Source organism: Tupaia chinensis, unplaced genomic scaffold (assembly GCF_000334495.1).
Source record: "Tupaia chinensis unplaced genomic scaffold, TupChi_1.0 Scaffold146079_1, whole genome shotgun sequence".
Classification (NCBI taxonomy): Eukaryota; Metazoa; Chordata; class Mammalia; order Scandentia; family Tupaiidae; genus Tupaia; species Tupaia belangeri.
This window is the reverse complement of record NW_006205935.1, coordinates 353381-377548: the sequence shown is the minus strand read 5'-3', so window position 1 is coordinate 377548 and position 24168 is coordinate 353381. Positions and strand designations below refer to the sequence as shown.

The 24168-nt window shown below is 38.5% G+C and overlaps 1 protein-coding gene across 1 annotated transcript in view; it reads left to right on the top strand.

Annotated features, from left to right (window-relative positions):
• The window catches only part of MALRD1 (MAM and LDL receptor class A domain containing 1), a 400826-nt gene that overhangs the window by 105121 nt on the left and 271537 nt on the right, over window positions 1–24168 (top strand). Inside the window, exons 11-13 of the mRNA XM_014584241.1 lie at window positions 3108–3254; window positions 10041–10138; window positions 19889–20062. Coding sequence (XP_014439727.1) covers window positions 3108–3254; window positions 10041–10138; window positions 19889–20062 — 419 coding nt within the window. The remainder of the gene's footprint in view (window positions 1–3107; window positions 3255–10040; window positions 10139–19888; window positions 20063–24168) is intronic.

Here is a 24168-nt window from a genome sequence, read left to right as displayed (position 1 = left end):
CTGCTGGTCCTAAGTTCTTGAATTATTTCTATACTGACTGACTTAGGAGAGCTATTAGGTGCCTGAGCAGGTTGTAAAGCTCACAGAGGACCAAGAAACTGGAGCAGAGGATTTTCTGAATGCCAAGGTAGATAGCCAAGCTAAGTCATAGGTTTCTATAAATAGACTATCCTTTTATCCAGTAGTGGTATCCTATAAACTCATTTTTTAAAAAATAATTATTTTTTATTTAACTTTATTTATTTCAATTTGACCATAGAGGGACAGAGCAAGAGAGTGAGAGAGAGAAATAGCAAACCGCCAGGTCCAGGACTCAAACTGCTGTTGGCCATGTGGGAGTCCAGGCCCTTAACCACCATGCCACCTGCCAGCCCCTACAACTCTTTAGCTAGAGCTGAGAAAAGAAAAAAATATATATATTCAGAGCTAAGAAAGAAAACCATACCTAAGAGCGTGTCTTAGAGCAACAGATTTACTACCGTTTATTATTATTTGATGGATTTTTGCTATAGGGTGCATGTGTGTCTGAAAGACAGAAATCCTCCCAGGGGGATGGCCACACCACAATCCCTTCTCCTCCATTCTCCTCTCAGGATCTTTGGCACGCACGCACACGTTCCCGGCATGAGTTTAAGCCACCAGGTCCAGGACTAGAACCACGGTCGACTACATGGGAGTCTAGCGACATAGCCATTGTGCTAACTGCTGGTCCCACATCTGTGTATTATTATATCACAGTGAATTGATTGTATTTTGGGGGACATCCATTCAGAAGAGAAAGTAATATTTTCTTGTAAAGAAAAAAAGTTCATCATATACCCATAATGACTGTTACAAAAAAGTATGGATTTGTGATCTCAATGTTTAATTTGCATGTGGAGAAAATTTAAGTGTCATCATCATTTGCATACTGCACTTTAGTGGGTTTTTTTTTTTTAGAGGTTCTTGCTATAGGGTGCGTGTGCTCACCAGACAGACAGAGACAGACAGAAAGACAGAAAGCGAAAAATCACCCCCGGGGGGATGGCCATGCCGCAATCCTTTCTCCTCCATTCTCCCCTCAGGATCTTGGGCATGCACGCACACACGCCCAGCGTGAGTTTTAAGCCACTGGATCCGGGACGCAAACTGCGGTGGACTATGTGGGAGTCCAGTGACATAGCCATTATGCTAACTGCTGGTCCCTGCACTTTAGTGTTTTCAGAGCTGCCATGTGTGTTAGTGGTGAAATATCTGTTCATAAAACCAGGCATTTTTTTCCCCACAGATTTAAATATTCTTTGATTATTAATATGCTGATCAAATTGGCCATATTTTGAATTTTCAATAATATTGAAATATTGTCATGTGCAAAAGAGCCTTTTAATTCTGAGACAGAGTTCCTGCTTTGTAGTGTAAGCTTTCTTAGGTGACAACCTGGGTTCAGAGTTTAGCCGTTCCATTTACTAAAAATTTACCACAGGCAAGTTGCTTTGTGTACTATTTTTTCTCTTTTGGGGGAAAATTATACTTATCATTTAGGGTTTTTTGAGAACTAAGGTTAATATAAGTAAAATACCTGGTACTTACATAGAACTCATGGTTACATATCTATCGTTAATTGTTATCAGAGATTACAGCATTAGGATCTTAGGGAATTTTGTCAAAATTTTGGGTGCTTCTCTCTGCACAATGAGGAATATTTGGAAATAAATCTCTGAAATTAATTACATTAATTTGCCTCTCAAATGACTCTCTATGATAGACTAATACTACAATTTATATTTTAATAAAAGGGATTTTTAAACACATAAAATCTGATTTATCAAATGTACAAATCAAGTGGTTAGAATTTCCAGTTACTATCCAGGTCTCTGAAGCCTGCTGTTTTGTTTTGTTTTACTACTTTGGTGACAAAAGCTGAGAAAAATGCCCGTGAAGCTTACCCACTCTTTGACTTTCCATAGGACTACTTCTGTAATAACTGTAAGAACTTAAGCATCTGCCAACTTTTTAGTTACATGTTAAGAGAAGAAAAGCAAAACTCAGAATATCTGAATCACCTGCAGTTCCAAAATGGCTAGACATTTCCTTTGGAGAAACTGTTAAAATAGAGCAATGAAATGAGTACTGAGATACTGGCCTTGAGTCTTCAGATGTCTATCATTAGATTTAATTTACCTGTTGCAAATGGGTTTTTTTACTACCATTTTAGCAGGTTTATACTCAGCAGGTGAATTAAGTTACTTCTTAAAAAAAATCTCTAACATCTGCCGATAAGTTCATGTTCCTACTATTTGAACAGAATCCCAACCTGTTTCCTGGCTTTAAGTTTTAAGCATAGTTCCTTAGCATTTCTTTGATTTATTAAAGTTAAATCTGCCTTTCTTGAAATTGAAAAATATAGTAAAAAATACATAATTAATGACCATGGTAAACTATATAGCATCAGCTAGGTGCTACCTTATAGTATATTCATTCTACTCAGAGATTCATGCCTTAAGTCAGACATATATTCATAGATATGTATATATCAGCAGAGCTTGCTATCGAAAGTAGTTAGATTATTTAAGAAATGTTGTGAATCAATAAAATGTGGGGGGAAAAGGGAATGGAAAACAACTGTGGACACCTGAGATAGTGTGGGAGGTACGTGGGAAATGGCAGAGAGTGAGAAATAGGTGGAAAAAAAATATATATATACACACATATACATATGAAACTAGAAATGAAAAATTATTGACAATAGCATGTATGACTAAGCTACTATGCAGCATCTTCTGGATGGGAAATTGCATTTTGTATGCTGTGACAATGCTCAGTGAATAAATATGAATTAACTAAAAAAAGAAATAAAAAAAGATTTAAAAAAACTCTAGTATTTCACTTTGAATCACTAAATACGAAAGAGTTGGCCAGCTGGAATAAAATGTGCCACACTTGGAGGTGGGATAGTAAGAAGGGCCGTGCCCCCACAAACCTGGGTGGTTCATTTTGTGACGGTGGGAACAGGACAGCTATTCTGCTCACCAAAAACTGCCAGGTGCTGTGATTGCACCTGAGTCTATCCTTCATTGCAGGCCTGGACTTCATTTCTCCTCACCTGTTTCCTTTTGCACTCATAACAGCAAATCAACTCACCTGTGACTTCGAGTCTGGTTTCTGCGGCTGGGAGCCATTTTTCACAGAAGATTCACACTGGGAGGCAGTGAAAGGGCTGAGCGATGGAGAGCACCATTTTCCCAAAACCAATCACACAGCAAACATGAATCATGGTAGGACATTTTTCTCTTTAAAAAATTAAACTTCTAAAAATTTACATACTATGTATTTTCATTTTTATAGACTATATAAATGGAACGCTGATTTGCCTTGCTTCATACCCTCCTGACCAACCTAATAAGTACTGGTTAAATGAGTTTCCTGAAAGCAATATTGTTTAATAATATTTTTGTTATATATTGTTTTAAAAGGTGGCATTGAAGGCATAAACAGGGTAGAGTCATCTTGTAATTCTATTTGGTTGCCAGGAATCACATACAGTAGGCTTGCCTTCTTTTTAGAACAATTCAATTTTGCAAAATAGAAAGAAAAATAGTCTAATCTTTCAGGGGATAGAGAGCAGAGGTTTGGCACTGTCTATAAAATAAATCAAGGAATACTGGAATGTAATTTAATCACTCTTCAGGTTTTTTATAACAAACCATCTTACTTTTTCATAGGTGTTTTTAGCCAGTATTACTGTTTTTACATTTCCTCTTAAAATAGAGGAACCACAGGACCAGCAGTTAGCACAATGGCTGTCACGGAACTCCCATGTAGTTGGCCGCAGTTCCAGTGCCAGACCCAGTGGCTTAAACTCACGCTGGGCACATGTGCGTGTGTGCCTGAGATCCTGAGAGGAGAATGGAGGAGAAGGGATTGCAGTGCAGCCATACCCCCTTAGGGGTGATTTCTTGCTTTCTGTCTGTCTCTCTCTGTCTTTCTGGCGAGTACATGTGCCCTATAGCAAAAACCTCACACACACACACACAAAAATAGAGGAACCATAACTACACAGAGCACTTAAGTGAGGGCTCATGAAACTCCAAGAAAAACAGAAGGAGTTTGTTGTCCTTTTTTGGTGTTGGCTTTTATTTTCTTTTTTTTTTTTTTTACATTTTTATGACATGAGATACCATTACTCATGTACATTAGAAGTGTGTTCATTTTCCATTCACACAACTAACTGTATATCCTCTTCTAAGCTCATTTAATAATTGTCTGTACATCTCTTTGAAATTTCCAAAAAAGTGTGCAAATGTGTGCTGACTATATTTTTATTTTTTCATTTATATTATTGCCAGAGGGTGCATGTGCTTGCCAGAGAGACAAAGAAGGCACTCATAGTGGTGTGTGGTCACACTGAGACCCCTTCTCCATTTTCCCATTTTGTCAGGATTTGAGGCATGTATACACATGTACCTGGCATGTTTTTAAGCTCCAGGGCAATGATTCAATCCATGGTTGGCCATGAAGGATCTGGCTCCTTTAACCACTAGGCTATAGGGCTGCCCTTGTTGACTGTATTTTTAGTTACAGCCATTGGAAATTAAAGGTTTTGAGCATTGGCATGCTGGAGAGAAGGTACTGGGGGATGGGGTGGGAGACTGATTATCTGTTGGCTACAACTATAAACCTCGTTTATTTAAAAGAGTAAGTTCTTAATCTTTGCTTCTAACCTAATGAGCTCTATTTTCCTTTAAGGTTTTGTGGCAGAATAGATTAAGTTTAAAGTTAAAATATAAAAGAAAATATTAGTCATTGGAATCATATATTGAGTCGTCAGAAAAGTCATGACACATTTTTACATAGAAAAAAATCTGTCATGTCTTTTCTGGCAACACAATAGTAGATTTTTCCTAAGCCTATGTAAAGTTTTGTTTGTTTTTGTTGTTCAGACCCATTATTGGGTACATAATTTACATTAGAACTGGGTTCAGAGATGCGAGCTATGGCTCTTGCCATTGAGGTGCTCTGAGTCTAGTAGCTGAAGCAGACATGTAAGGACTTACTATGGGGCATAACAAATGCTTTATGGGGGACAGAGGATAATTCAAACTGATTTTATGAAGGAGATGAATCTTGAACTAAACTTCAGAGGAAAATACTCTTCCAGGGCGTCCAGGAAGCAGAAGTAAGGAGTTAGAAGAGATGACAGAACCAAGGAGAGATGGGAGGGTTTGTGTTCTTAGTGGAGGAAGTATCCTGCATGAGGATGGGAGTAATGTAAACGGTTCTGATTCAGAGATGTGTGCAATTGGACCAAGTATAGAAAACATCCATCAAGAGAGGAAGGAAGCAGACTACAAAGAATACCTAGGAATTTGATATTTACCGGGAGTATAAGTGGATAATGGTGGCCCCAAGTAGTCTTATTAAGCATGTGACCAGTCAGATTTATTTTAGAAGGCTATACTGGGTGAGATAATGTAACTAGAGCGGGTGAAAACTGGGTTAAAAAAACACGGCGAGAGAGAGCAAGAGAGAGAACCCACCACCCCCATGGGGGATGATCTTTCCACAATCCTTCTCCTCCATTTCTCCCTTCTGTTGAGATTTTGGGCATACATGTGGTTGGTGTGTTTTCAGATGACTGGGTCTGGGGCTTCAACTGTACAATTAGCCATGTGGGATCTATTAGGTCATCAGGAAAGTCATGACGTATTTTTCTATGCAAAAATGTGTCACGACTTTCCAGATCACCCAATAGCAGCCTTAACACCATACTACTGGTGGTCCTAAACAAAGTTCATTTATCTACTCACTAGTTGAAGGACATTTGGGGTATTTCCAAATGTTGGTGAATATGAATAAAAACATCAACAAATTGTACACCTGTTTTTGTCAGGATGTAAGTTTTTATTTTGTTTGAGTACTCTGATTTCTAAGCATGTATTTTTCACTCCAGTTGGTGAGGGAACCCTATTGTTTTTGGCTCTTTGTGTTCTTTTGGAAATGTTTCCAGCCACCTCCTTCAGGTGTTTCTCCCCAGCTTCAGGTAGTTCTCACATCCTTGTACTGGTCAGTACTCAGATGGTGATCTGGGAAACTCCGCAGACCTTCAGTGTGTGCTTTCTTTTCTTGGAAGGGGCACTGAGACACTGTCTTATACATTCCAGCTCCCTGGGTGAGTCCAAAGAACCAGCTCTTCTCTTCTCAACTCAGAGACCACCACATGTCTCCTGTGGTCCCCCTCCTACATGGGGACCTAGAATCCAGGCAGTGAACTGGAAAATTATGTGGCTTAGCTCAGTTGACTAAATACTATTTTGTAGCCCTCAATGTATAAGTTTTGTCTTTTGCTAGAATTTTTCTGTTTTTTGCAGTTATTATAAATGTTACTTAAACATGTTTTTTTTTGGTTGTTACTGATAGAATATCAACCTTGTATCCAAAAGCCTTTATTTTATTTATAACAGCTAAGAGTATATATGTATGTATATATGCATGTATCTATCTATATATCTATCTATCTATATATAGATACATATGTGTGTGTGTGTATATATATATATACAGGGTTGTTTGAAATATTATGATATGCATTTTTGAATAGAAAGATGCATCATGACTTTTCTGATAACCCTATTGTGTGTGTGTAAGTGTGTGTGAGAGAGAGAGTGTGTGTTATCTTTTCTAGGCTCACAGTGATTTTGTTTGCCAATGACAATTTTATTTTCATTTTTCTAAATCTGAAGGCTTCTATTTTCTTTTATTTTATACACTGGCTAAAACCTTTGGGAAAATGTTGGCTAGAACTGGTGATAGCTGCTAGACTTGACTTGTCTCTGTCTCAGGGGAAACCCTGTCAGTAGTTCAACTTTAAGTACTGTGTTTGCTGAAAAAAAATGTTGTCTTTATCAGATAAGAATGTTCCTTTCTATTCTTAGCATGCTGTTTGTTTTTTTATAAATGACCAATGTATGTTGAAATTTTTCAATGCTTTCCTCAGTATCACTTGGTATTTTCAGAGTATCTTTTGTTTATAATATAAATTAATTTTTCAAATATTAAACCACCTTTGCATCCCTATACCAAACCTCACTGAGTTTTATTTATTTATCATTTATTTCTTTATTCTATATGGTAATGTCTATATTCTATATATAGACTGGTTTCTAGCTTTCTCAAACCCATAAGGTGAACATGAAGGCCTTTTATTTTATTTGTATTAAAAAATGAAGGTTAGGGCTAGCAGGTGGCATAATGTTTAAGGTGCTGGACTCCAGCATGGTCAGATTTGAGTCTTGGACCCAGTGACTTGAAAGTTATGCATGGCATGTGTGCATGAATGCCTCAAGTCCTGGGAGGAGAATGGAGGAGAAAGTATTAGAGCTGGCCATCCCCCCAGGGGTCATTTCCCATTCTCTGTCTCTGTCTCTCCAGTGAGCACATGTGCCCTATAGCAAAAATATATTAAAAAAAAAAAAGCTGAGAGTTACAGAAGGGAGGTCGATGTAGATATGGATGCTTTAACACAAGGAGACTGTCTTCTCCATTCTTTAGTTTTCGTAATATGCTAGACACACAGTGCCTCTGAGGTGAATGGATGTGTATAATGAACAACTCTGATTATCAGTAACAGCCTCTTTGGTATAATGTTATTCTACATATCTCTTCATTTAGTACATTCTTCAGAGCAGATTTATTGGAAAATTAATCCAGGTCATGTTACTAGAAGGTCTTGGGTCTGGTGTCAGAGTTTGTAGTCTTTAAACTCCTTACCTGTATTTTAAGACAGGATTACATGCTTTCCAACTATTTGGTTAAACTACTTTTAGGATAGCATTTAGGTTTCAAATCAGTTTTCACTAATCTTTTTGTACTATTGTCTTTCCATCTAGAAAGAGGTTACCTTTTTCATTTAACCAAAGGGCTTCTAGTCTTCTATCGCTTTCTGTTTAAGTATTATGGTCAGCCGTAATACTTTCTCCTCCACTCTCCTCTCAGGATTTAAGCGTTCATGCATTCCTCTGTATTTTACATTAATGTTGTGAGCAGGTCTTTTTTTTCTTTTTCCATTGCTGTATCTAAGATCTTATTGAGAAGTAAATAAAAATAACTTTAAAACATTTTTCTGTTCCCATTTACCTTACTAGATTCTCTTATTAATACTTACTATTAAAAATCAGAAAAGTCTGGGTTTCTATTTTTCATTGATAAAATGAGATTTTTATCTTTTTCTATTTGGTTTGCTAGCTCTTTTATCTTTTTTTGACTTCTACATTAACTAGAATTCTAAGATAATATTAGTGTAAGATAATATTATCTAACATTATCTCCTATTAGAAATGGGTGACAGAAAACTACATGTGACTTTTCACTTTAATTAAAATACTTTTATCGTCTGCCATTTAGGATGTTATTTATTTGGAAGTTGATCATTAGTATTTATCATTTCCTTTTGTTATTTATTTTTTAAGGTTTTTGCTATAGGCCATGTGAACTTGTTGAAAAGAGAGAGAGGGAAAGCGAGAAATCACTTTGTGGGGGATGGCCATGCCGCAATCCCCTCTCCTCTATTTGCTTCTCAGGAATCTGGGCACACATACACTTACACCCAGTATGACTTTTAAACCACCAGGTCCAGGATTCTAACTGCTGTTGGCCATGAGAGAGCACGGTACCTTAGCTGCCATGCAACCCGCTGGCCCTAAGAAAATACTTGTTCCTAAAAAATTAAATAAAGTTCATCCGTGGGACTATATATTTCTTATTAGATTTTCTTTCATCCCTTTTCAGTTACTTTAGTTTAACCAATTTATTCATGCCCTTTAGTTCTTGTAGATTTTGGATTCTTAGCCCATGCATATTCCAGTTTTCATCAGCTGCTTGTTTGAAATTGTATATGCTATTTTAAATGACTGACAAAGATCTTCAAGTATTTGTTAATTGTTGTTTAGACTTTTTAATTTGTCTTTTAATTTCATTGAGTTGTGTTTGAACCTGAGGATTTTCAAGGTGAAATAATTTTTCAAATTCTTTTCCTATTCTGTTCTTTTACTGGTGAAACGTAAAGAATTTAATGAACTTGCACACACTGTTGCCATTATTCTTAGTTTAGAACTGGGGAATGGTGTTCTTTATCCTTCCCAGGTGTTTTCGAGATTTAACGCTGATGTAAACTTGGTTCTATTTCTCCCCCTTGGAGATGAAACTGCTGACTGGTAACCTTTGCTGTTTGGTCAAACATGTGGTAGAATCTATAACATAATGCATTTTTAATTTTTTTCCTTTCTGTGCAGTCAGCACTGACCAGAATATAGGGCAATCACTGAATATGGTAGTTTATTTCAGCCAAAACAGTTGACTTTGCAGGTTGCCCATCACTCCGTGATTATCAAAGGGTAGGATCAGACCTTGACATTCTTTGGCGTGACTTTCCTTTGTAGGTTTTCAGGATTCGGTGAAGCTACCCCTGACAGCAATTCAGAACGCGTGATCTTCTGAACTGCTATGAGATTTTATCCCCCTGTACATTGGCCATGAGCACATCCACTCTAGTTAAAATCTAAAAGCAGTTATTTTGTTGGTGTTCAGATTAGATCTTTAATTAAGCTTTTGTCCCCTCCAGCACAGACAACAATGTCAAACATGTAAGCCTCGGGAGAAATCAGACTCATTCCATAGGTTCATATCCTTCAGTACTTTGTGAGGAAACTTGAAAATAAAGCTCTCATGGGAATATCAGAAGAACATGTCCAATGTCTAATTGTAAGCTTAGAAGCTCCATTTAATTTGATTTCAAACTCTATAACATGAGTTAAGCCAATTAAAGTGTTCGTGTAGCTGATTTGGGTCAACAGCTTTGCTTTCAATTAATTGAGTTTTATAGATATTAATATTTTCCATATGAAAATGTTTTTGGTATCTACAGCGGTTAACAGCAAATAAGGGAAAACAAATTTTTCTTTGTCTGATTGACAGTTGTATGTATGTAAGGATAATATGGAAGAGCAAAGAATTGCTAAATGTTAACAGGATTTGGATCCATATGACTTTCCTATTTGTTTTTGCAGGATCATTTATTTATTTTGGGACAAATCAACCCCCTGGGGTGTCCAAGCTTGGAAGTCCTATCCTTACAAAATTGCCTACTGCTTCTACCCCATGTCAGGTAATGGACTCTGCCATATTTCCATGGACTCTTCTGTGGTTGTAAACCACTGGGCTTGGTTTACTCTGCTGGTAAAGGCCTGCTTTGTTTTGTGAACATTTTCATGTCGTATTAAGACATTTATATAATCTAGTTTAACACAAAATGCCATGTCTTTCAAAAAGACATTTGCACCCTATAACTCACTTTCTGGGGACAGGGAGGGGTACATTCTGATAAAAAAATTTTTCTATTTTATATTCTTTACATAAAGTTGTCCCCCCTTATTTGAAGTTTGATTTTTTTTTTCTGGTTTCAATTACCCATAGTTAACTGTGGTGTGCAAAATGGCCAGGGCAGTAAAAGGTGATATTTCAAAAGAATGGGAGAAAGAGACTGCATTCCTGTAACTCTCACTACAGCATATTGCTATGATTGTTCTAGTTAATTATCATTTTGTAAAGAAATATTTATTAAATTTTATGTATTATCACCTTTTAATCTGACCAAAGAAAGGGAAAGTGAGAAAGCAAGCCACCAATCAGGTCCTGGACTTGATCTGGGGTCCGGCATGTGGGAGTCCAGAACCTCAACCACCATGCCACCTGCTGGCACCTGTTCTGTTTTATTACTGTCAACCTCTTACTGTATCTAGTTCATAAATTAAACTTTATCGTAGATATATGTGTGTGTGTGTGTGTGTGTGTGTATACCAGTATATACAGGGTGAGGAACTATCATACATAAGGCATCTAACTGGGTGTCTTAGAACATAGCTGGATGAGAGATTACTGTAATTCTTTCAATAATCTAAAGCTATGCATTCACTTCTCCAAAATTATTAGCTATTTTGGCCAACAATCTTTATTTATTTATTCATTTTGACAGAGATTTTTGCTATAGGGCACATGTACTCACCAGAGAGACAGAAAGCAAGATATCATCCCCCAGCAGGGTTGGCCATGCCTCAAATCCTTCTCCTCCATTCTCTTCTTGAGGTCTTGGGCATGCATTCACACGTGCCTGGTGTGAGTTGTAAGTTTCTGGGTCCAGGACTCGAACTGCACTTAACTACATGGGAGTTCAGCAATGTAACCATTACATCATCTGCTGGCTGCTGGTCCCAGCCAACAATCTTAACTGAGTAAAAATAATCAGTCAAGTAAGTACTTGTTGTAAATGAAAGAATGGATAAAGATAAATATGTGGAGATTACATTTACCGAAATTTTATTTTTTCAGTTAGGCCACTGGGTCCCAGTAAACACAGACCAAGCAGTCAAACCCTCGTTCCACTTCACAGCACAAGAGAAGAAAGCAGAAGGACGCTGGAGTTGGCACTGGTTCAGATCGTGGTTGTGCCACTCTCGAATGTAGTACAGGCCCATCATCTATTCTGAGTGCGACTCAGTATCCGCACTGGAAGCACAGCATTCGTGTCCCTTCTGCACACGCTTGTGGGCATGTACCTGTGCTTACATTCAGCACCTGGCAAAGTATTTGGAACTTACTGGGTAATCATTAAATACCCACCTGAGTGAGTATACATGTCCGTAAAATGAGCACCTAAGACAGATATTTCTGTTCTTTTGCCTTATTTTCAATCCATTTAAAAGTTCAGCATGCCTCTAAACTTGGGAGATACAGCTAATTTTTTTTTTTGTCTTATCAAAAAATAACGAAGAGATCAATACTGCCACACACCAAACTCCTGGCCTGTAATGCAGGGATACAATGGTTTACTCAGGCATTTTATGATAAATTACATATCATTCCAAGGTATAAACCTCATTATACTTTCAGTTTGGTGTAAGTCTGAATGGGAGTACATAGAGCTCTTAATAGGTTATTACCTCCGCCCTGGTTTCTTCTTTCTTTCTTTCTTTGTGAGAATAAGGATTAACACAACTGCCTAGTTTCCACTTCTGCTTCTCCCAAATGCCCTCTACCTTTTTTCACCTTTCCTTTATTTTCATTAGGCCCTGTGTGATAGAAAGAAAGAGAGATAGCTATAGATTTTATTTTGAAAACTACAAAAGCACTAACTTTTTCTTTAAAAGTACTGTTTTTATGTTTGTTTTTTGAGAAGTTTTTGCTATAGGGCACATGTGCTTGCCAGAAAGACAGAGAGAGACAGAGAGATAGAAAGTGAGAAATCCCCCCCTGGAGGGGATGGCCACGCCACAATCCCTTCTCCTCCATTCTCCCCCTGGGATTTTGGGCACACATGCACACGCGCCTGGCATGAATTTAAGCCACTGGTCCGGGACTCAAACCGCAGTCGACTGCATGGGAGTTCAGTGATATAGCCACTATGCTAACTGCTGGTCTCTAAAAGTATTGTTTGTTTGTTTGTTTTACAAAGTAACTCTGCTTTAATTCAAGGCCATACACTAGAGTAAAGTGACTGCTCTTGTTATAAGTAAAAAAAGACATTGGGATGCAAAGGAATAAGGGTGTTCATTTCTGGGTCAGCAGGTAGCATGATGGTTAAGGCACTGGATTCCCACATGACTGTCCACGGTTTGAGTCCCAGACCTGGCAGCCTAAAAATCATGCTGGGCACATGTGCATGTATACCCAGAATCCCAGGAGGAGAATGGAGGAAATCATCCTGGGGCGTGATTTCTCACTTTCCCTCTTACTGTCTCTCTCTGGCAAGTGTTGGGCCCTATGGCAAAAACCTTAAAGAATAAATAAGTACATAAGATGTGTTAATTCTGCCTACATCACAAAATCTTGAAAACGGACACTATTAAATTACAGGAAATTCTTATGATTCACTGAGAGTTGCTGAGAAATTGTGTGTGTGTGTGCGTGTATACACTATATAAAAAGATGATTTATATTTTCCACCACTGTATGCTTGCTAATAGTTAATAATCAATGATAATTGGGAGTAGGTTTCAATGTATCATTATGTCTACTTGAGAACACGTAGGCTTATATCTGTACCTTGACTGTGAGGGATTACTTAGGTGGGGCTTCAGTGTAAATGTTATAGTTTATCTCAGAACCAAGGCTTCAATCACAAAGGCTTCAGATACTGACTTAATGGTTTGCCTTGTTTTTGTGGGAAGCTGAAAGTGCTTCAAGAAGCTACTGCAGAGCTGGCTCGGAGGCCCACAGATCCCATATGGTAATTCAGTTTAAATCCCTGAAACACGCTGGGCATGCATGCAAGTGCCCAGATCTGATAGGCAGAAGGACTTGGGGCAAGGGATTGCTGCACGACCAAACCGGACCCTGTGGAGGGTGCTCAGCTGGCTCTTTCTGTCCATCTCTTATGCGTGCTTTGTTACGAATATAGAAACAAATTCAAAAGAAAAAGGAAGCTAGCTGCCAAATGAGGTGTCTGTTTTCCCCTTTGGTCTGTATCTGAAATTTCGTAATCTTTGAGTGAGAGGGAGGGATGTTTGATTACTGTATAATACTTTCCAGCTTAGGAAGTAGCAGTGACTGGTAGAGAAAATTATTTATAGTCTGAGATACACACAGCTAATGTTCTCCCTCCAGGGATGTTTTTCTGAGTATAATATGACTTTTTTTTTTTATAAGTTTATGGCACTGTGTGATACTTTCTTTCATAAAAGTTACAGAAGAAGCAAACAAACCAAGTTCTTATCTTCCTAGGTAATTGATCCTCCAAACTGAAACGTACTGATAAGTCATTTTCATAGAACAAAATGTCCTTCATTATAAAATCGTAAAGTGAGAGAGTGAAACAACCCAAGTTGGACACTCTGACATGATTAAAGCTTTCATCTTGTGAAAGTATGTAGGTTTTCTGTCTCATCCTATCAGGCTAATATAGATAGTTTTTAAAGGACTTTAAAGAAACATGAGCTTTCTTCTAAGTTGCCTTTTCTAACAGCACAATTTCAGGGTCATCTTTCATGAATTACCTTGTATCTGATGTATAGCAAACATGTGGCATCGACATGCACAATTGTGCCTGCAACTGATCACTGTTCAAAGTGCGGACTTTAATTTAAAGCTTCAAAAGCCCCCCCGCCACTGGCGTAAACTCGGCATTTTTCCCCGAAATAAGAGCGAGGTGACACAGAACACGTGGAGCCAGAAGCTACTATTTTTTTTAAAGTTTTAGAAATGCACTAACTGCTTATAATTAGCTAGGAAGTATAAAATATGAAGGGGATTACTGTAGGTATTAACATTTTTTGATTTCTCCTATTTGAATTTCAACACAAGAAAATGTATTATTTTACTGTTAGGACTTCACAATAAAATAGAAGATTGCTAATATGAAGTTTTTGCTTTCAAGGTTACTTTCTATGTTTATTGTTTTTACATAATTTTTAATTCTCTGACTTATTTTGCAATTATTTTAATTTTTCTTTAATAAAGATCATTCTTATTTCTTTTTAACGTGAAAGAGAATATTAAGATAAGAATAGATGGGGGGACCAGCAGTTAACATAATGGCTATGTCGCTGGACTCCCATGTAGTCGACCGTGGTTCCAGTCCCAGACCCGGTGGCTTAAACTCATGCCAGGTGCATGTGCATGCATGCCCAAGATCCCGAGAGGAGAATGGAGGAGAAGGGATTGCAGCGTGGCCATCCCCCCTGGGGGATGATTTCTTGCTTTCTGTTTCTCTCTGTCTGTCTGGTGAGCGCACGCACCCTATAGCAAAAATCTCTCCAATAATAATAATAATAATAATGACACTGAATAAAATAGAGGGGGTCAGCTGGTGCCATGGGGGTCTAGGTGTCTGAGTTCCATCTAGCTGACTGTAGTTTAAGTCTTGGACCTGGTAGCTTGAGAAACATGCTAGGCACATGTGTGTGCATGCCCAAAATTCCAGAAGGAGAGGTGAAGAAGATATTGTGACGTAACCATCTCCATGGGGGTTGCTTTCTCACTCCTCTCTCCCCCTCTTTCTCTGGTGAGCACTTAGGCCTTCTAGAAAATATACACGAATGAACGAATGAATGATAGATGAAGTGAGAGGCAAGTCAGTTCCCCAAGGAAAGTTCCTTAGGACTAGGTTACATATTTGAGTTGGTTTTACAGCAGTTAATGCAGAGGGACACATGTTCCGATTTATGAAAATAAAAAGCAAAAAAAATAAAAAGAAAAAAGAAAATCCCGAGATTTCTCCCTTGAGTGTTCACACCTATACCAAGTGAACATTCTATCTCTGAACCGGTACATGTACATTGCTTATCTTCTCTGTGCTGAGCGTGGTCCTCAATGCTGGGGTGCTGCAACCCATGTGTATCTTAACAAAATGGGAAGTGTAGTGAGGGCTACAGACAGCAATCCAGTGTAAAAGCTCAGGAAGGTGAGAACAGTATAACAACAACACCCCATGTATAAAAATGTCTCAAAGAGAGTTTCCCCAAAGTTGGGTGATGAACTCATATCCATAGACAGTTCAGAAAAAGGGCATTATGGAGTCTGGCTTGGAATGGGGCACTTGTGCTCAGTTCCCGGGTCGTTTAGGTAGATGTCAGAGGATGTGATGAATTCTAGTGCAAACACCAGTCTGTGGAGAGAGGGCTCCAGCAGGTGCTAAGCTAAGCACGTTCTAAGCCCTTATCCTATTGAATATGGATCTCATTGGCATGTACACTTACTATGTTATAAAAATAGCTTCACGCTGATGATGTACTGAGTGACAGTTTGACAGCTTGGAATTCTGATGGGACATGTACATCTCTTGTAAGACCAAGTTGAAAGCTCTGTTTTGCATATTTACAAGCTTTGAACATGGCGAAATCTTACAGCAGGGACTTAACATTTAACTGTAGTTGAGGAACATGAATCTTCTCTTTCCATGGCATTTAATCAAACAGTTCCATTTAACTTAGCATTTCTTTTTTAAAAAGAATTAAATTAATTTATTATTATTACTTTTTAAGAATTATTTTATTTAATTTTACTTTTTATCTATTTTAATTTGACCAGAGAGAGACTGAACGTGTGTGTGTGAGAGAGAGAGGCAAATGAGAAAGCAAGCTGTCAGGTCCAGGACTCGAACTGTAGTTGGCCATGAGGGAACCCAGCACCCTTAACCACCACGCCACTTGCTGGCCCCTAGTTTATTATTATTAACTTTTTGTATGGCAGGGAAACTCTTCAGAGAGAGGAAGAGAGAGAGAGATACAGAGACAGAGACAGACAAAGCGAGAAGGTAAGCCACCAGGTTCAGGACTCAAATCATAGTTGGCCATGTGGGAGTCCTATGTCTTAACCACCATGCCACCTGCTGGACACTTTTTTTAAGGTTTTGCCATAGGCTACATATGCCTGCAAGAGAGACAAAGAGACAACGAGAGGGGAAAGTAAGAAATCACCCCCTGGGAGGATGGCCACACAGCAATTCCTTCTCCTCTATTCTCCTGGAATGTTGGGAACCTATGCACATAAGCATGCCATGACGTTCAAGCCACGAGAGCCAGGGCTTGAATGGCAGTCGGCCATGTGGGAGTCCAGTGCTGTAACTACCATGCTACCCACTGGCCCCTAATTTAGCATTTCTAACTTAACCTACCAAGGTCTGAATTTAGGTTAGCATGGTAATAATATCTATTGGGTTGTAGGAAAATTCATGACATATTTTTCTATGTAAAATACATGAAATAAACAATAAAAAAAGTTTTTGATCAGATGGTAGCAATTAAGTAGACATTGAAAAAAAGGTATACCCAGACCAGCACATGGCATAATGATTACATTGCTAGGTTCCCACATAGCTGATCGCAGTTTGAGGCCTGGGCTCAGTGGCTTAAAACTTAAACTGAGTGTGTTTGTGCCCAAAATCATGAGAAGAAAATGAAAAAGAAAGGATTGTGGCATGGTGATTTCTTGCTTTCTGTCTCTTCAGCGAGTGTATGGGCCCTGTAGCAAAAAAATAAAGAAAAAAAAAGGTGTACCAAATTGGAACATAGAATGGTCATATTTTTAAGGAATTATTTCAGGACCAGCAGATGACTTAATGGCTATGTTGCTGAACTCCCACATGGCCAACTGTAGTTTGGCTATTTTTATAACATAGTAAGTGTACATGCCAATGAGATCCATATTCAATAGGATAAGGGCTTAGAACGTGCTTAGCTTAGCACCTGCTGGAGCCCTCTCTCCATAGACTGGTGTTTGCACCAGACCCAGCAGTTCTAAATTCACACTGTCGCATGGGCATGCATGCCCAAAACCTGAACAAGAGTGGAGGAGAAGGGTTTGTGGTATGGCCATCCCCCCGGGGGGTGGGCGGTGATTTCTCACTTTCTGTCTCTCCAGCAAGCACACGTGCTCTATAGCAAAAAATCTGTGGGTGATTTCTTGCTCTGTGTCTCTCCAGCAAGCTTACATGTACTATAGCAAAAATTTCTCTTAAAAATTAATTATTTCATTTCAAGTATTTATTTATTATTATTATTTTAATTTACTGTAGGGTACATATGCTAATCAGAAAGAGAGGGAAAGGGAGAGAGTAAGCTGTTAGGGTCTGGGATTTGAACAGTGATTGGCCATGTGGAAGTCCCATGCCCTAACCATCATGCTGCTGCTGCCCCAGAATGCTCAGTGTTTTGTACTGAACATTTTTTAAAAAGAACATTTAAGGGACCAACAGGTGGTGTAATGGTTACTTCACTGGACTCCCATGTAATCGCCTGTGGTTGGAGTTCCTGGCCAGAGACTTAAAAGGAACACTGGGCATGTGTTCGTACCAAATCCCAAGAAGACAATAGAGCAGAAGGGATTGTGGTGTGGCCATCCTCCCTGGGGGGCGATTTCTCACATTCTGTCTCTCTGGCAAGCACCTGTGTCCTATAGCAACTCCCCCCCTTCATTTAAAACAAAATAAAACAAAACAAAACAAAAAACATTTAAAACATCTGTGTCAATTTTCATCACTAAAATTGATTGCAACACTGAAATAGATGAGTTATCTGTTACACCCTAATATTTGTCTATGAAACATAAAAGCATGATGATGAAGAGAAAAATAAGATTAATTTTAAATACAGAGACACTTAAAGTCTCTTTAAGTCTAAAGAGAAGAGTTTCTGAGGGATCTTATCTATGAGTATCGAGTTATCTTCAAAACATACAATTTAAAAATGTTCTGTATGATAGAGTAAATGAAAAAACAAACAAACACCCTGGCTTCATTGTATCTGAAGATTTGTGGAGGTTTTGTTGACCTATTTTATAAAGTGAATCATCCAGCCATGGAAGAAATTAATTTTTGTCTTTTTCAGTGCCAGATTCTTAGTAAGTGTTCAGTAAATACTAGTTGAATAAACAACAACGTGGAATTCCATATTACTGCTACTGCTATCAGCACCTAAAATAATGTTCTCTGTACATTTTCTTCCCCGTGTAGTGAATCTGTCACCCTTTAGATTATGTCTTCCTTGAGGGCAAATAGGAACAACATGATGAAGACTCCCCACCCTCAGATAGAATGCATTCTTACCTCACTGAAGTTATTGATGGACAGTATTTCATGAACTCCCAAGTTCTCTAATAATATCACAACAGAGAAGAAATTACTAAAAAGTACTAATTAACATTATATTTTACCTGTGAAAATAATTGTTTATGATACTTCTTCTTGGTTTGGTATTTGAAACATCAAGGAGAATATATAGTATACAACTGATACTATAACTTTGAGTTATAACATGTACCTCCCAGATGAAGCAAGAAGGACTAGAGAGTGGTGTGGTGGTGGTGGTGCAGGAAGACCCACTTGGGGAAGGTCCTAGGTTCACATCCTGGGACCTCCCTGAGCATAGTGGTATATATACATGTGAACCCATGGTCTAGGCCAACTGAGGCTAGGGGTGGACCAGAGTGTAGGGACTCTCTTTTTCTCATGGAAGAAATAAAATTTAGGAAAAGGAAAAATAAAAAGAAGCAAGAGATAAGGATTCTGGGAAACTTCTAAGGAAGGAGAGTGGTATTGCTCATGACTCGATGGACAAATACATATACTGGAACTTGTCTTAATAGTCTGTTAGTCTCCCATTAATATAGACATCTTCCCAGTACATGTTAACTCTGGGGCTAGCAGGTGGCATGGTGGTTAAGGTGCTGGATTCCCACATGGCCGATCACAATTCGATTTCCAAACCCAGTAGCTTGGAAATTATGTCAGGCATGTTGCATGCATGGTCAAAATCCCAGAAGAAGACGGGAGGAGAATGGGTTGTGGTGTGGTCATCCTCCCTAGGGGATGTTTTCTCACTTTGCCGCTCTCTGTTTCTCCTCAGTGAGTGGACGCACCCTATGACAAAAGCCTAAAAAATAATTATGGTAATAAAAAACAGTCTGTGAGACCAGTGGTATAGAAGTTTTTGTTTGTTTGTCTGTTTGTTTTAAAGATACTATTTGAGGCTGGCCCATGTGACATCACTGAGTATGTTGGGTGTGTGTGTGCCCATGATCTGGAGCTGGATGAGGTTGTAGGTAGATTGTTTCATAATGGTACTGTTTCTCTCTCCTCCTCCCCTCCTCCCTTTCTCTCTCTTCCTCATGGATTAAAGGAAGACATTTTAAAAACTTTTAAAATGTAACAGTTTATGTAGTACATTGCCTTGAGCCTTTTCTTAAGGAGAAAACATAAATGACAGCAAAGGAAATAGCTCACATTTTGGGGGTTGTAATAATTGGAGGATGGAATTGAGAGGATTGGATTTAACACTGAAGTAGTTTGAAATGTGTTTGAGTTACAGAAAAACTACTAGAAATGGGTAAATGGAATATTTACATGTTTCAAAACATTTTTCAACAGGTGCAGTTTCGGTATCGTTTGTCTCAGTATTCACATCTCTCGATTTTTACAAGAACATCACTAGATGGAATTTTGCAAAAGCAAGGTGAAATAATTGGACTCTCTGAATCTCAGTGGAGCTATGCAAAAATCGATCTCCATGCAAAAGCCGGAGAATCTACTGTGCCTTTCCAGGTAAGAAAGTAATATGAGTCAGCAGATGACAGTAATATAACACATATTCTGTGAATTTACTTGACATTAATAAAGCAAACACATTCATGACCAGAGATGAGTAGAGAGGTTATTTTGAATAAGTATTCAAGACTTATATGTGAAAGATTTGTAAAGGTAGAGATAAGAATGGAATATGAGGGGACCAGCAGATGGCATAATGGTTACATTGCTGGACTCCCATGCAGTCAACCACAGTTCAAGTCCCAGACCTAGTGGCTTAAAACTCATGCCAGGCACATGTGTGTGCATGCCCAAAATCTCTACAGGAGAATGGAGGAGGGAGAGAGAGAGAGAATGTGAGAAACCAAAGTGCCAGGTCCAGGACTTGAACTGCAGTTGGCCATGCCTCCTGCTGGTCCCCCAGTTTGTTTTTCTAACTGCAGCAATCAGTTGACCCTTCCCCCTCCCATGGGAAGGAATAAGGAGTGAATGACAGCAGTGTTACTGCAGGAGAAATAAGGAATATGTATGAACTCATATTAGTAACCCCTGCCTTACGGACTGAATGTGAGGCCAGAATGTTCATAAAGCACATGGAAGAAAACCTAGCAGAGTAAACACACAGACATTAGCTGCTGTAATTGCTGTGGTTATTACTTGGATATTACCTGGGAATAGCAGGCATATAATATATGTTCATGTTCTTTATTTTGGAAGGGAAGCTCCTGTCGTCAGAACTGTAGACTCTATTATTAGAGGCTTCTTCATTCAGTGAAGGTCTCCAAATTCCCCTCATTCTCAAGGATCAATTTAAAATTCCAGCGCCATATCTAATGGGAAAAAAATTCATCTACTAGATCTTCATTAGGAAATATTTGACATAAAGGCCAGATATGGAATCATTTCAGTGTCAATTTCCATTACCTGTTGACAGGAAAGAAAATAAAACCAAAACAAAAATTTGACCCCCTGCCCCTTGTATTCCTATTTTACTTGAAATTGTCTTCATTAGGCTTACTTTTAGTTAGAATGAAGCTTACCAAGGATATCTGTCAGAAGGACCAGCAGTTAGCCATAATGGCTATGTCTCTGGACTCCCATGTAGTCAACCGGGGTTCGAGTACTGGACCTGGTAGCTTAACCTCACACTGGGTGTGCCCAAGAAGTGCATGTCCAAGATCCCGAGAGGAGAATAGAGGAGAAGGGATTGCGGCGTGGCCATCCTCTCTGGGGGGTGATTTCTCACTTTCTCTCTTTCTGGCGAGCACACAAACCCTATAGCAAAAACCTCTCAAAAAAAAAAAAAAAAAAAAACCTGTCAGAGTTGATTATTCATTGACCTATTGAGAAGAAAGTAGAATGTCTTTTATCAGGATCAGTTATCAGAAATATTAGGAGTTGAAATGCAGGCCATTCCACTCTGTGACAGACACTCTCTTAGAACGACCACCATTATTTAAGCATTTTAGCATAATGTAGTATTTTTTCTTTTTATATTTCTTCTTTTGGGGTGTTGGTTTGGGTTTTGTTTTGCTGTGTAATACAGAGAGAGATTATCCAGGAGCATATGAACTAGCTTGTCAATTGGCTGGTGGTTCTGTGAGATTCGTAATTTAATAACAACAGGTCTCATCTGCTCCCACTCCTTGATCAGCACACGTGCCGGTGTTTCTCTCTAATTAGTTCTCACCAATCTCTCTTGACGCCGGGTTCCCAGTAGGCCTTAGCCATGATTAATTTACCCCAAAGGAGATACAAGTTTTCATCTGTGCCACCCCTCCTGCAACATCCGGTTACTAGTTGGCTCTAGCACACATTTGTTTTAGAAACTACTGAGGAGTGAAAAGAAAAATAAAAAGTCCTTAAATTTCACCATCAGGAAAGAATTGCAAGTTTATCATCTCTAATGAACAACTTAAAAAACTAACTGAGGAAAGCAATAAACTTTTGTAAAATGAGTTTAGATGCAAACCTTAACCTGACCTGAATGATGTTTGATCTTAGCCAAAAGGCCAAGAAGCGATGTGAGGTCTTCAGGCAGTTCATTTCATAATGGATGTGATTCTGCTGGGCTGCCTCCAATCTCCCTGAGGCTATTGTGTCATAACCACTGTCAGTGTTGTATTAACACTCAGCTTCCAACTGTTCAAATTTCAGAACCCATCTGGCCCCAGAGACTTCAGATAAGGAATTGTGGATTTATATTAGCATTCTGTTATGAATGAGTTCAGGGTGTAGTACACACATACACATATACACACACATAATGCATAAACATACATACTCAGATATTAATGCACATGATATTAATACACAAATATGACAAATAGTTATTAAACATTTCAAGCTAGTAGTAAATATAAAAACAAATACCCATGTACTCATACCTTAGAATTATGTAATGTTGACATTTTTTTGTTTGCTTATAATATTAATGTTTGTTTGGTTATAGAGATGCAGCTTTTGTCCACTTCACACCTCTTTCCATTCTATTTCTTGACCTCTGAAGAAAAAGAAAACAGGGAGCAGCAGTTAGTGTAATCGCTATGTCGCTGGACTCCCACGTAGTCGACCGCAGTTCACGTCCTGGACCCGGTGGCTTAAAACTCATACAGGGTGCGTGCGCGTGCATGCCCAAGATCCCGAGAGGAGAATGGAGGAGAAGGGATTGTGGGGTGGCCATCCCTGCTGGGGAGTGATTTCTCGCTTTCTGTCTCTCTCTGTCTGGTGAGCGCAAGCGCCCTATAGCGAAAACCTCTCCAAAAAAAAAAAAGAAAAAGAAAACAAAAAACTAATATGTTGTTTTGGGCTTGATTTCCCCAAATGTTTTTCTTTCTTTCTTTTTATTTTTTTTTAAGAGTATGAAAATAGACATGAGTATCTAGCTTGGTGCAGTTGTACTTCAAATATGTCATATGTCTTCTTGGAAATAGGCCAAGCTTTTAGCATTTTAAGTTTAGTGGAATGAGCTGTTTAAGGGTGACCTTGTCATTGCCCAGGCTGTCAGTTCAATGTGACTAAGCTCTGAACATATTTAGACAGTGTAATCCAATCCAACCCAAATATTGGAAAGAAGAAAGGCATGGACAGTGTGACCTTTCTGTTCTCTCTTAGCCATGAAATTCTGATTCACTGTGGTCCTTTTGATGTTGATTGTAGCCATCATAACAGAGTACAAGTGGCTTTGAGTTCCTCAGGAAGTAAGCACCTCTGATTCAGCGGGGTGTTCGTTCTTCCTGCCAGCAAAGGATAGGATTTACTGTTCATTCTGTATCAGCAGCAAATTAACATTTCAATATTTCCTCCATTTTCTTGAGGGCTTTTTGGAAAGAATGTAGGTCAAATAGTTAATGGTATTCTTTCTGATCTTTTTAGACTTGCTATGTTCAGCTTTTCGCACCAATATATTTAATTTATTATAAAGTTTCTTTTTTACCTAACTGTTCTTCTTAGTTTTAATATCTAAAGGTAGCACTATTTTCGTGTACTGCTCTTTGATTTTAAGTGGATCTACTTTCTTCAAGTTTCCTATTAAAACATATAATTGTATCAAATTTTAGATTTTATTTTAAAATGACTCTTGTGTGAATTTTTTTCATGATTAATAGCATGTTCACTTTTTATCAAGGTCAATGATAGAAATCAATTATAATTTCTTAACAGTATTTGAGGATTGAGAATATTTATAATGCAGAAGTAAACTTGATCTGGTCTCTGTAAAGTTGCTTTGGCCTCAGCCTTCTTTATCTAGGGCTCTTTTTATCAAAAAACAAACAAACAAAAACCTTACAAAAAGATAGTGCTGTTTCCTCATTTTAAAGTGGAAAAAGAACCCCAGATTATAGAAGTAATTAGTTAAAGGTCATATTCTTAGTAAGAACAATATGTAACCTAAGCCATTACTGATTATCCTATGCTGCATCACTGTTATGAAACAAAAATCTGATTTTTAGCAGATGCTACATGCAGAACAGACCTGCCTGGGATGGCATGATTTAATCCGCAATCCCTTCTCCTCCATTCTCCTCTCTTAGGATCTTGGGCACGCATGCATACGTGCCCGGTGTGAGATTTAAGCCACCGGGTCTGGGACGTGAACCACAGTCAACTACGTGGGAGTCCAG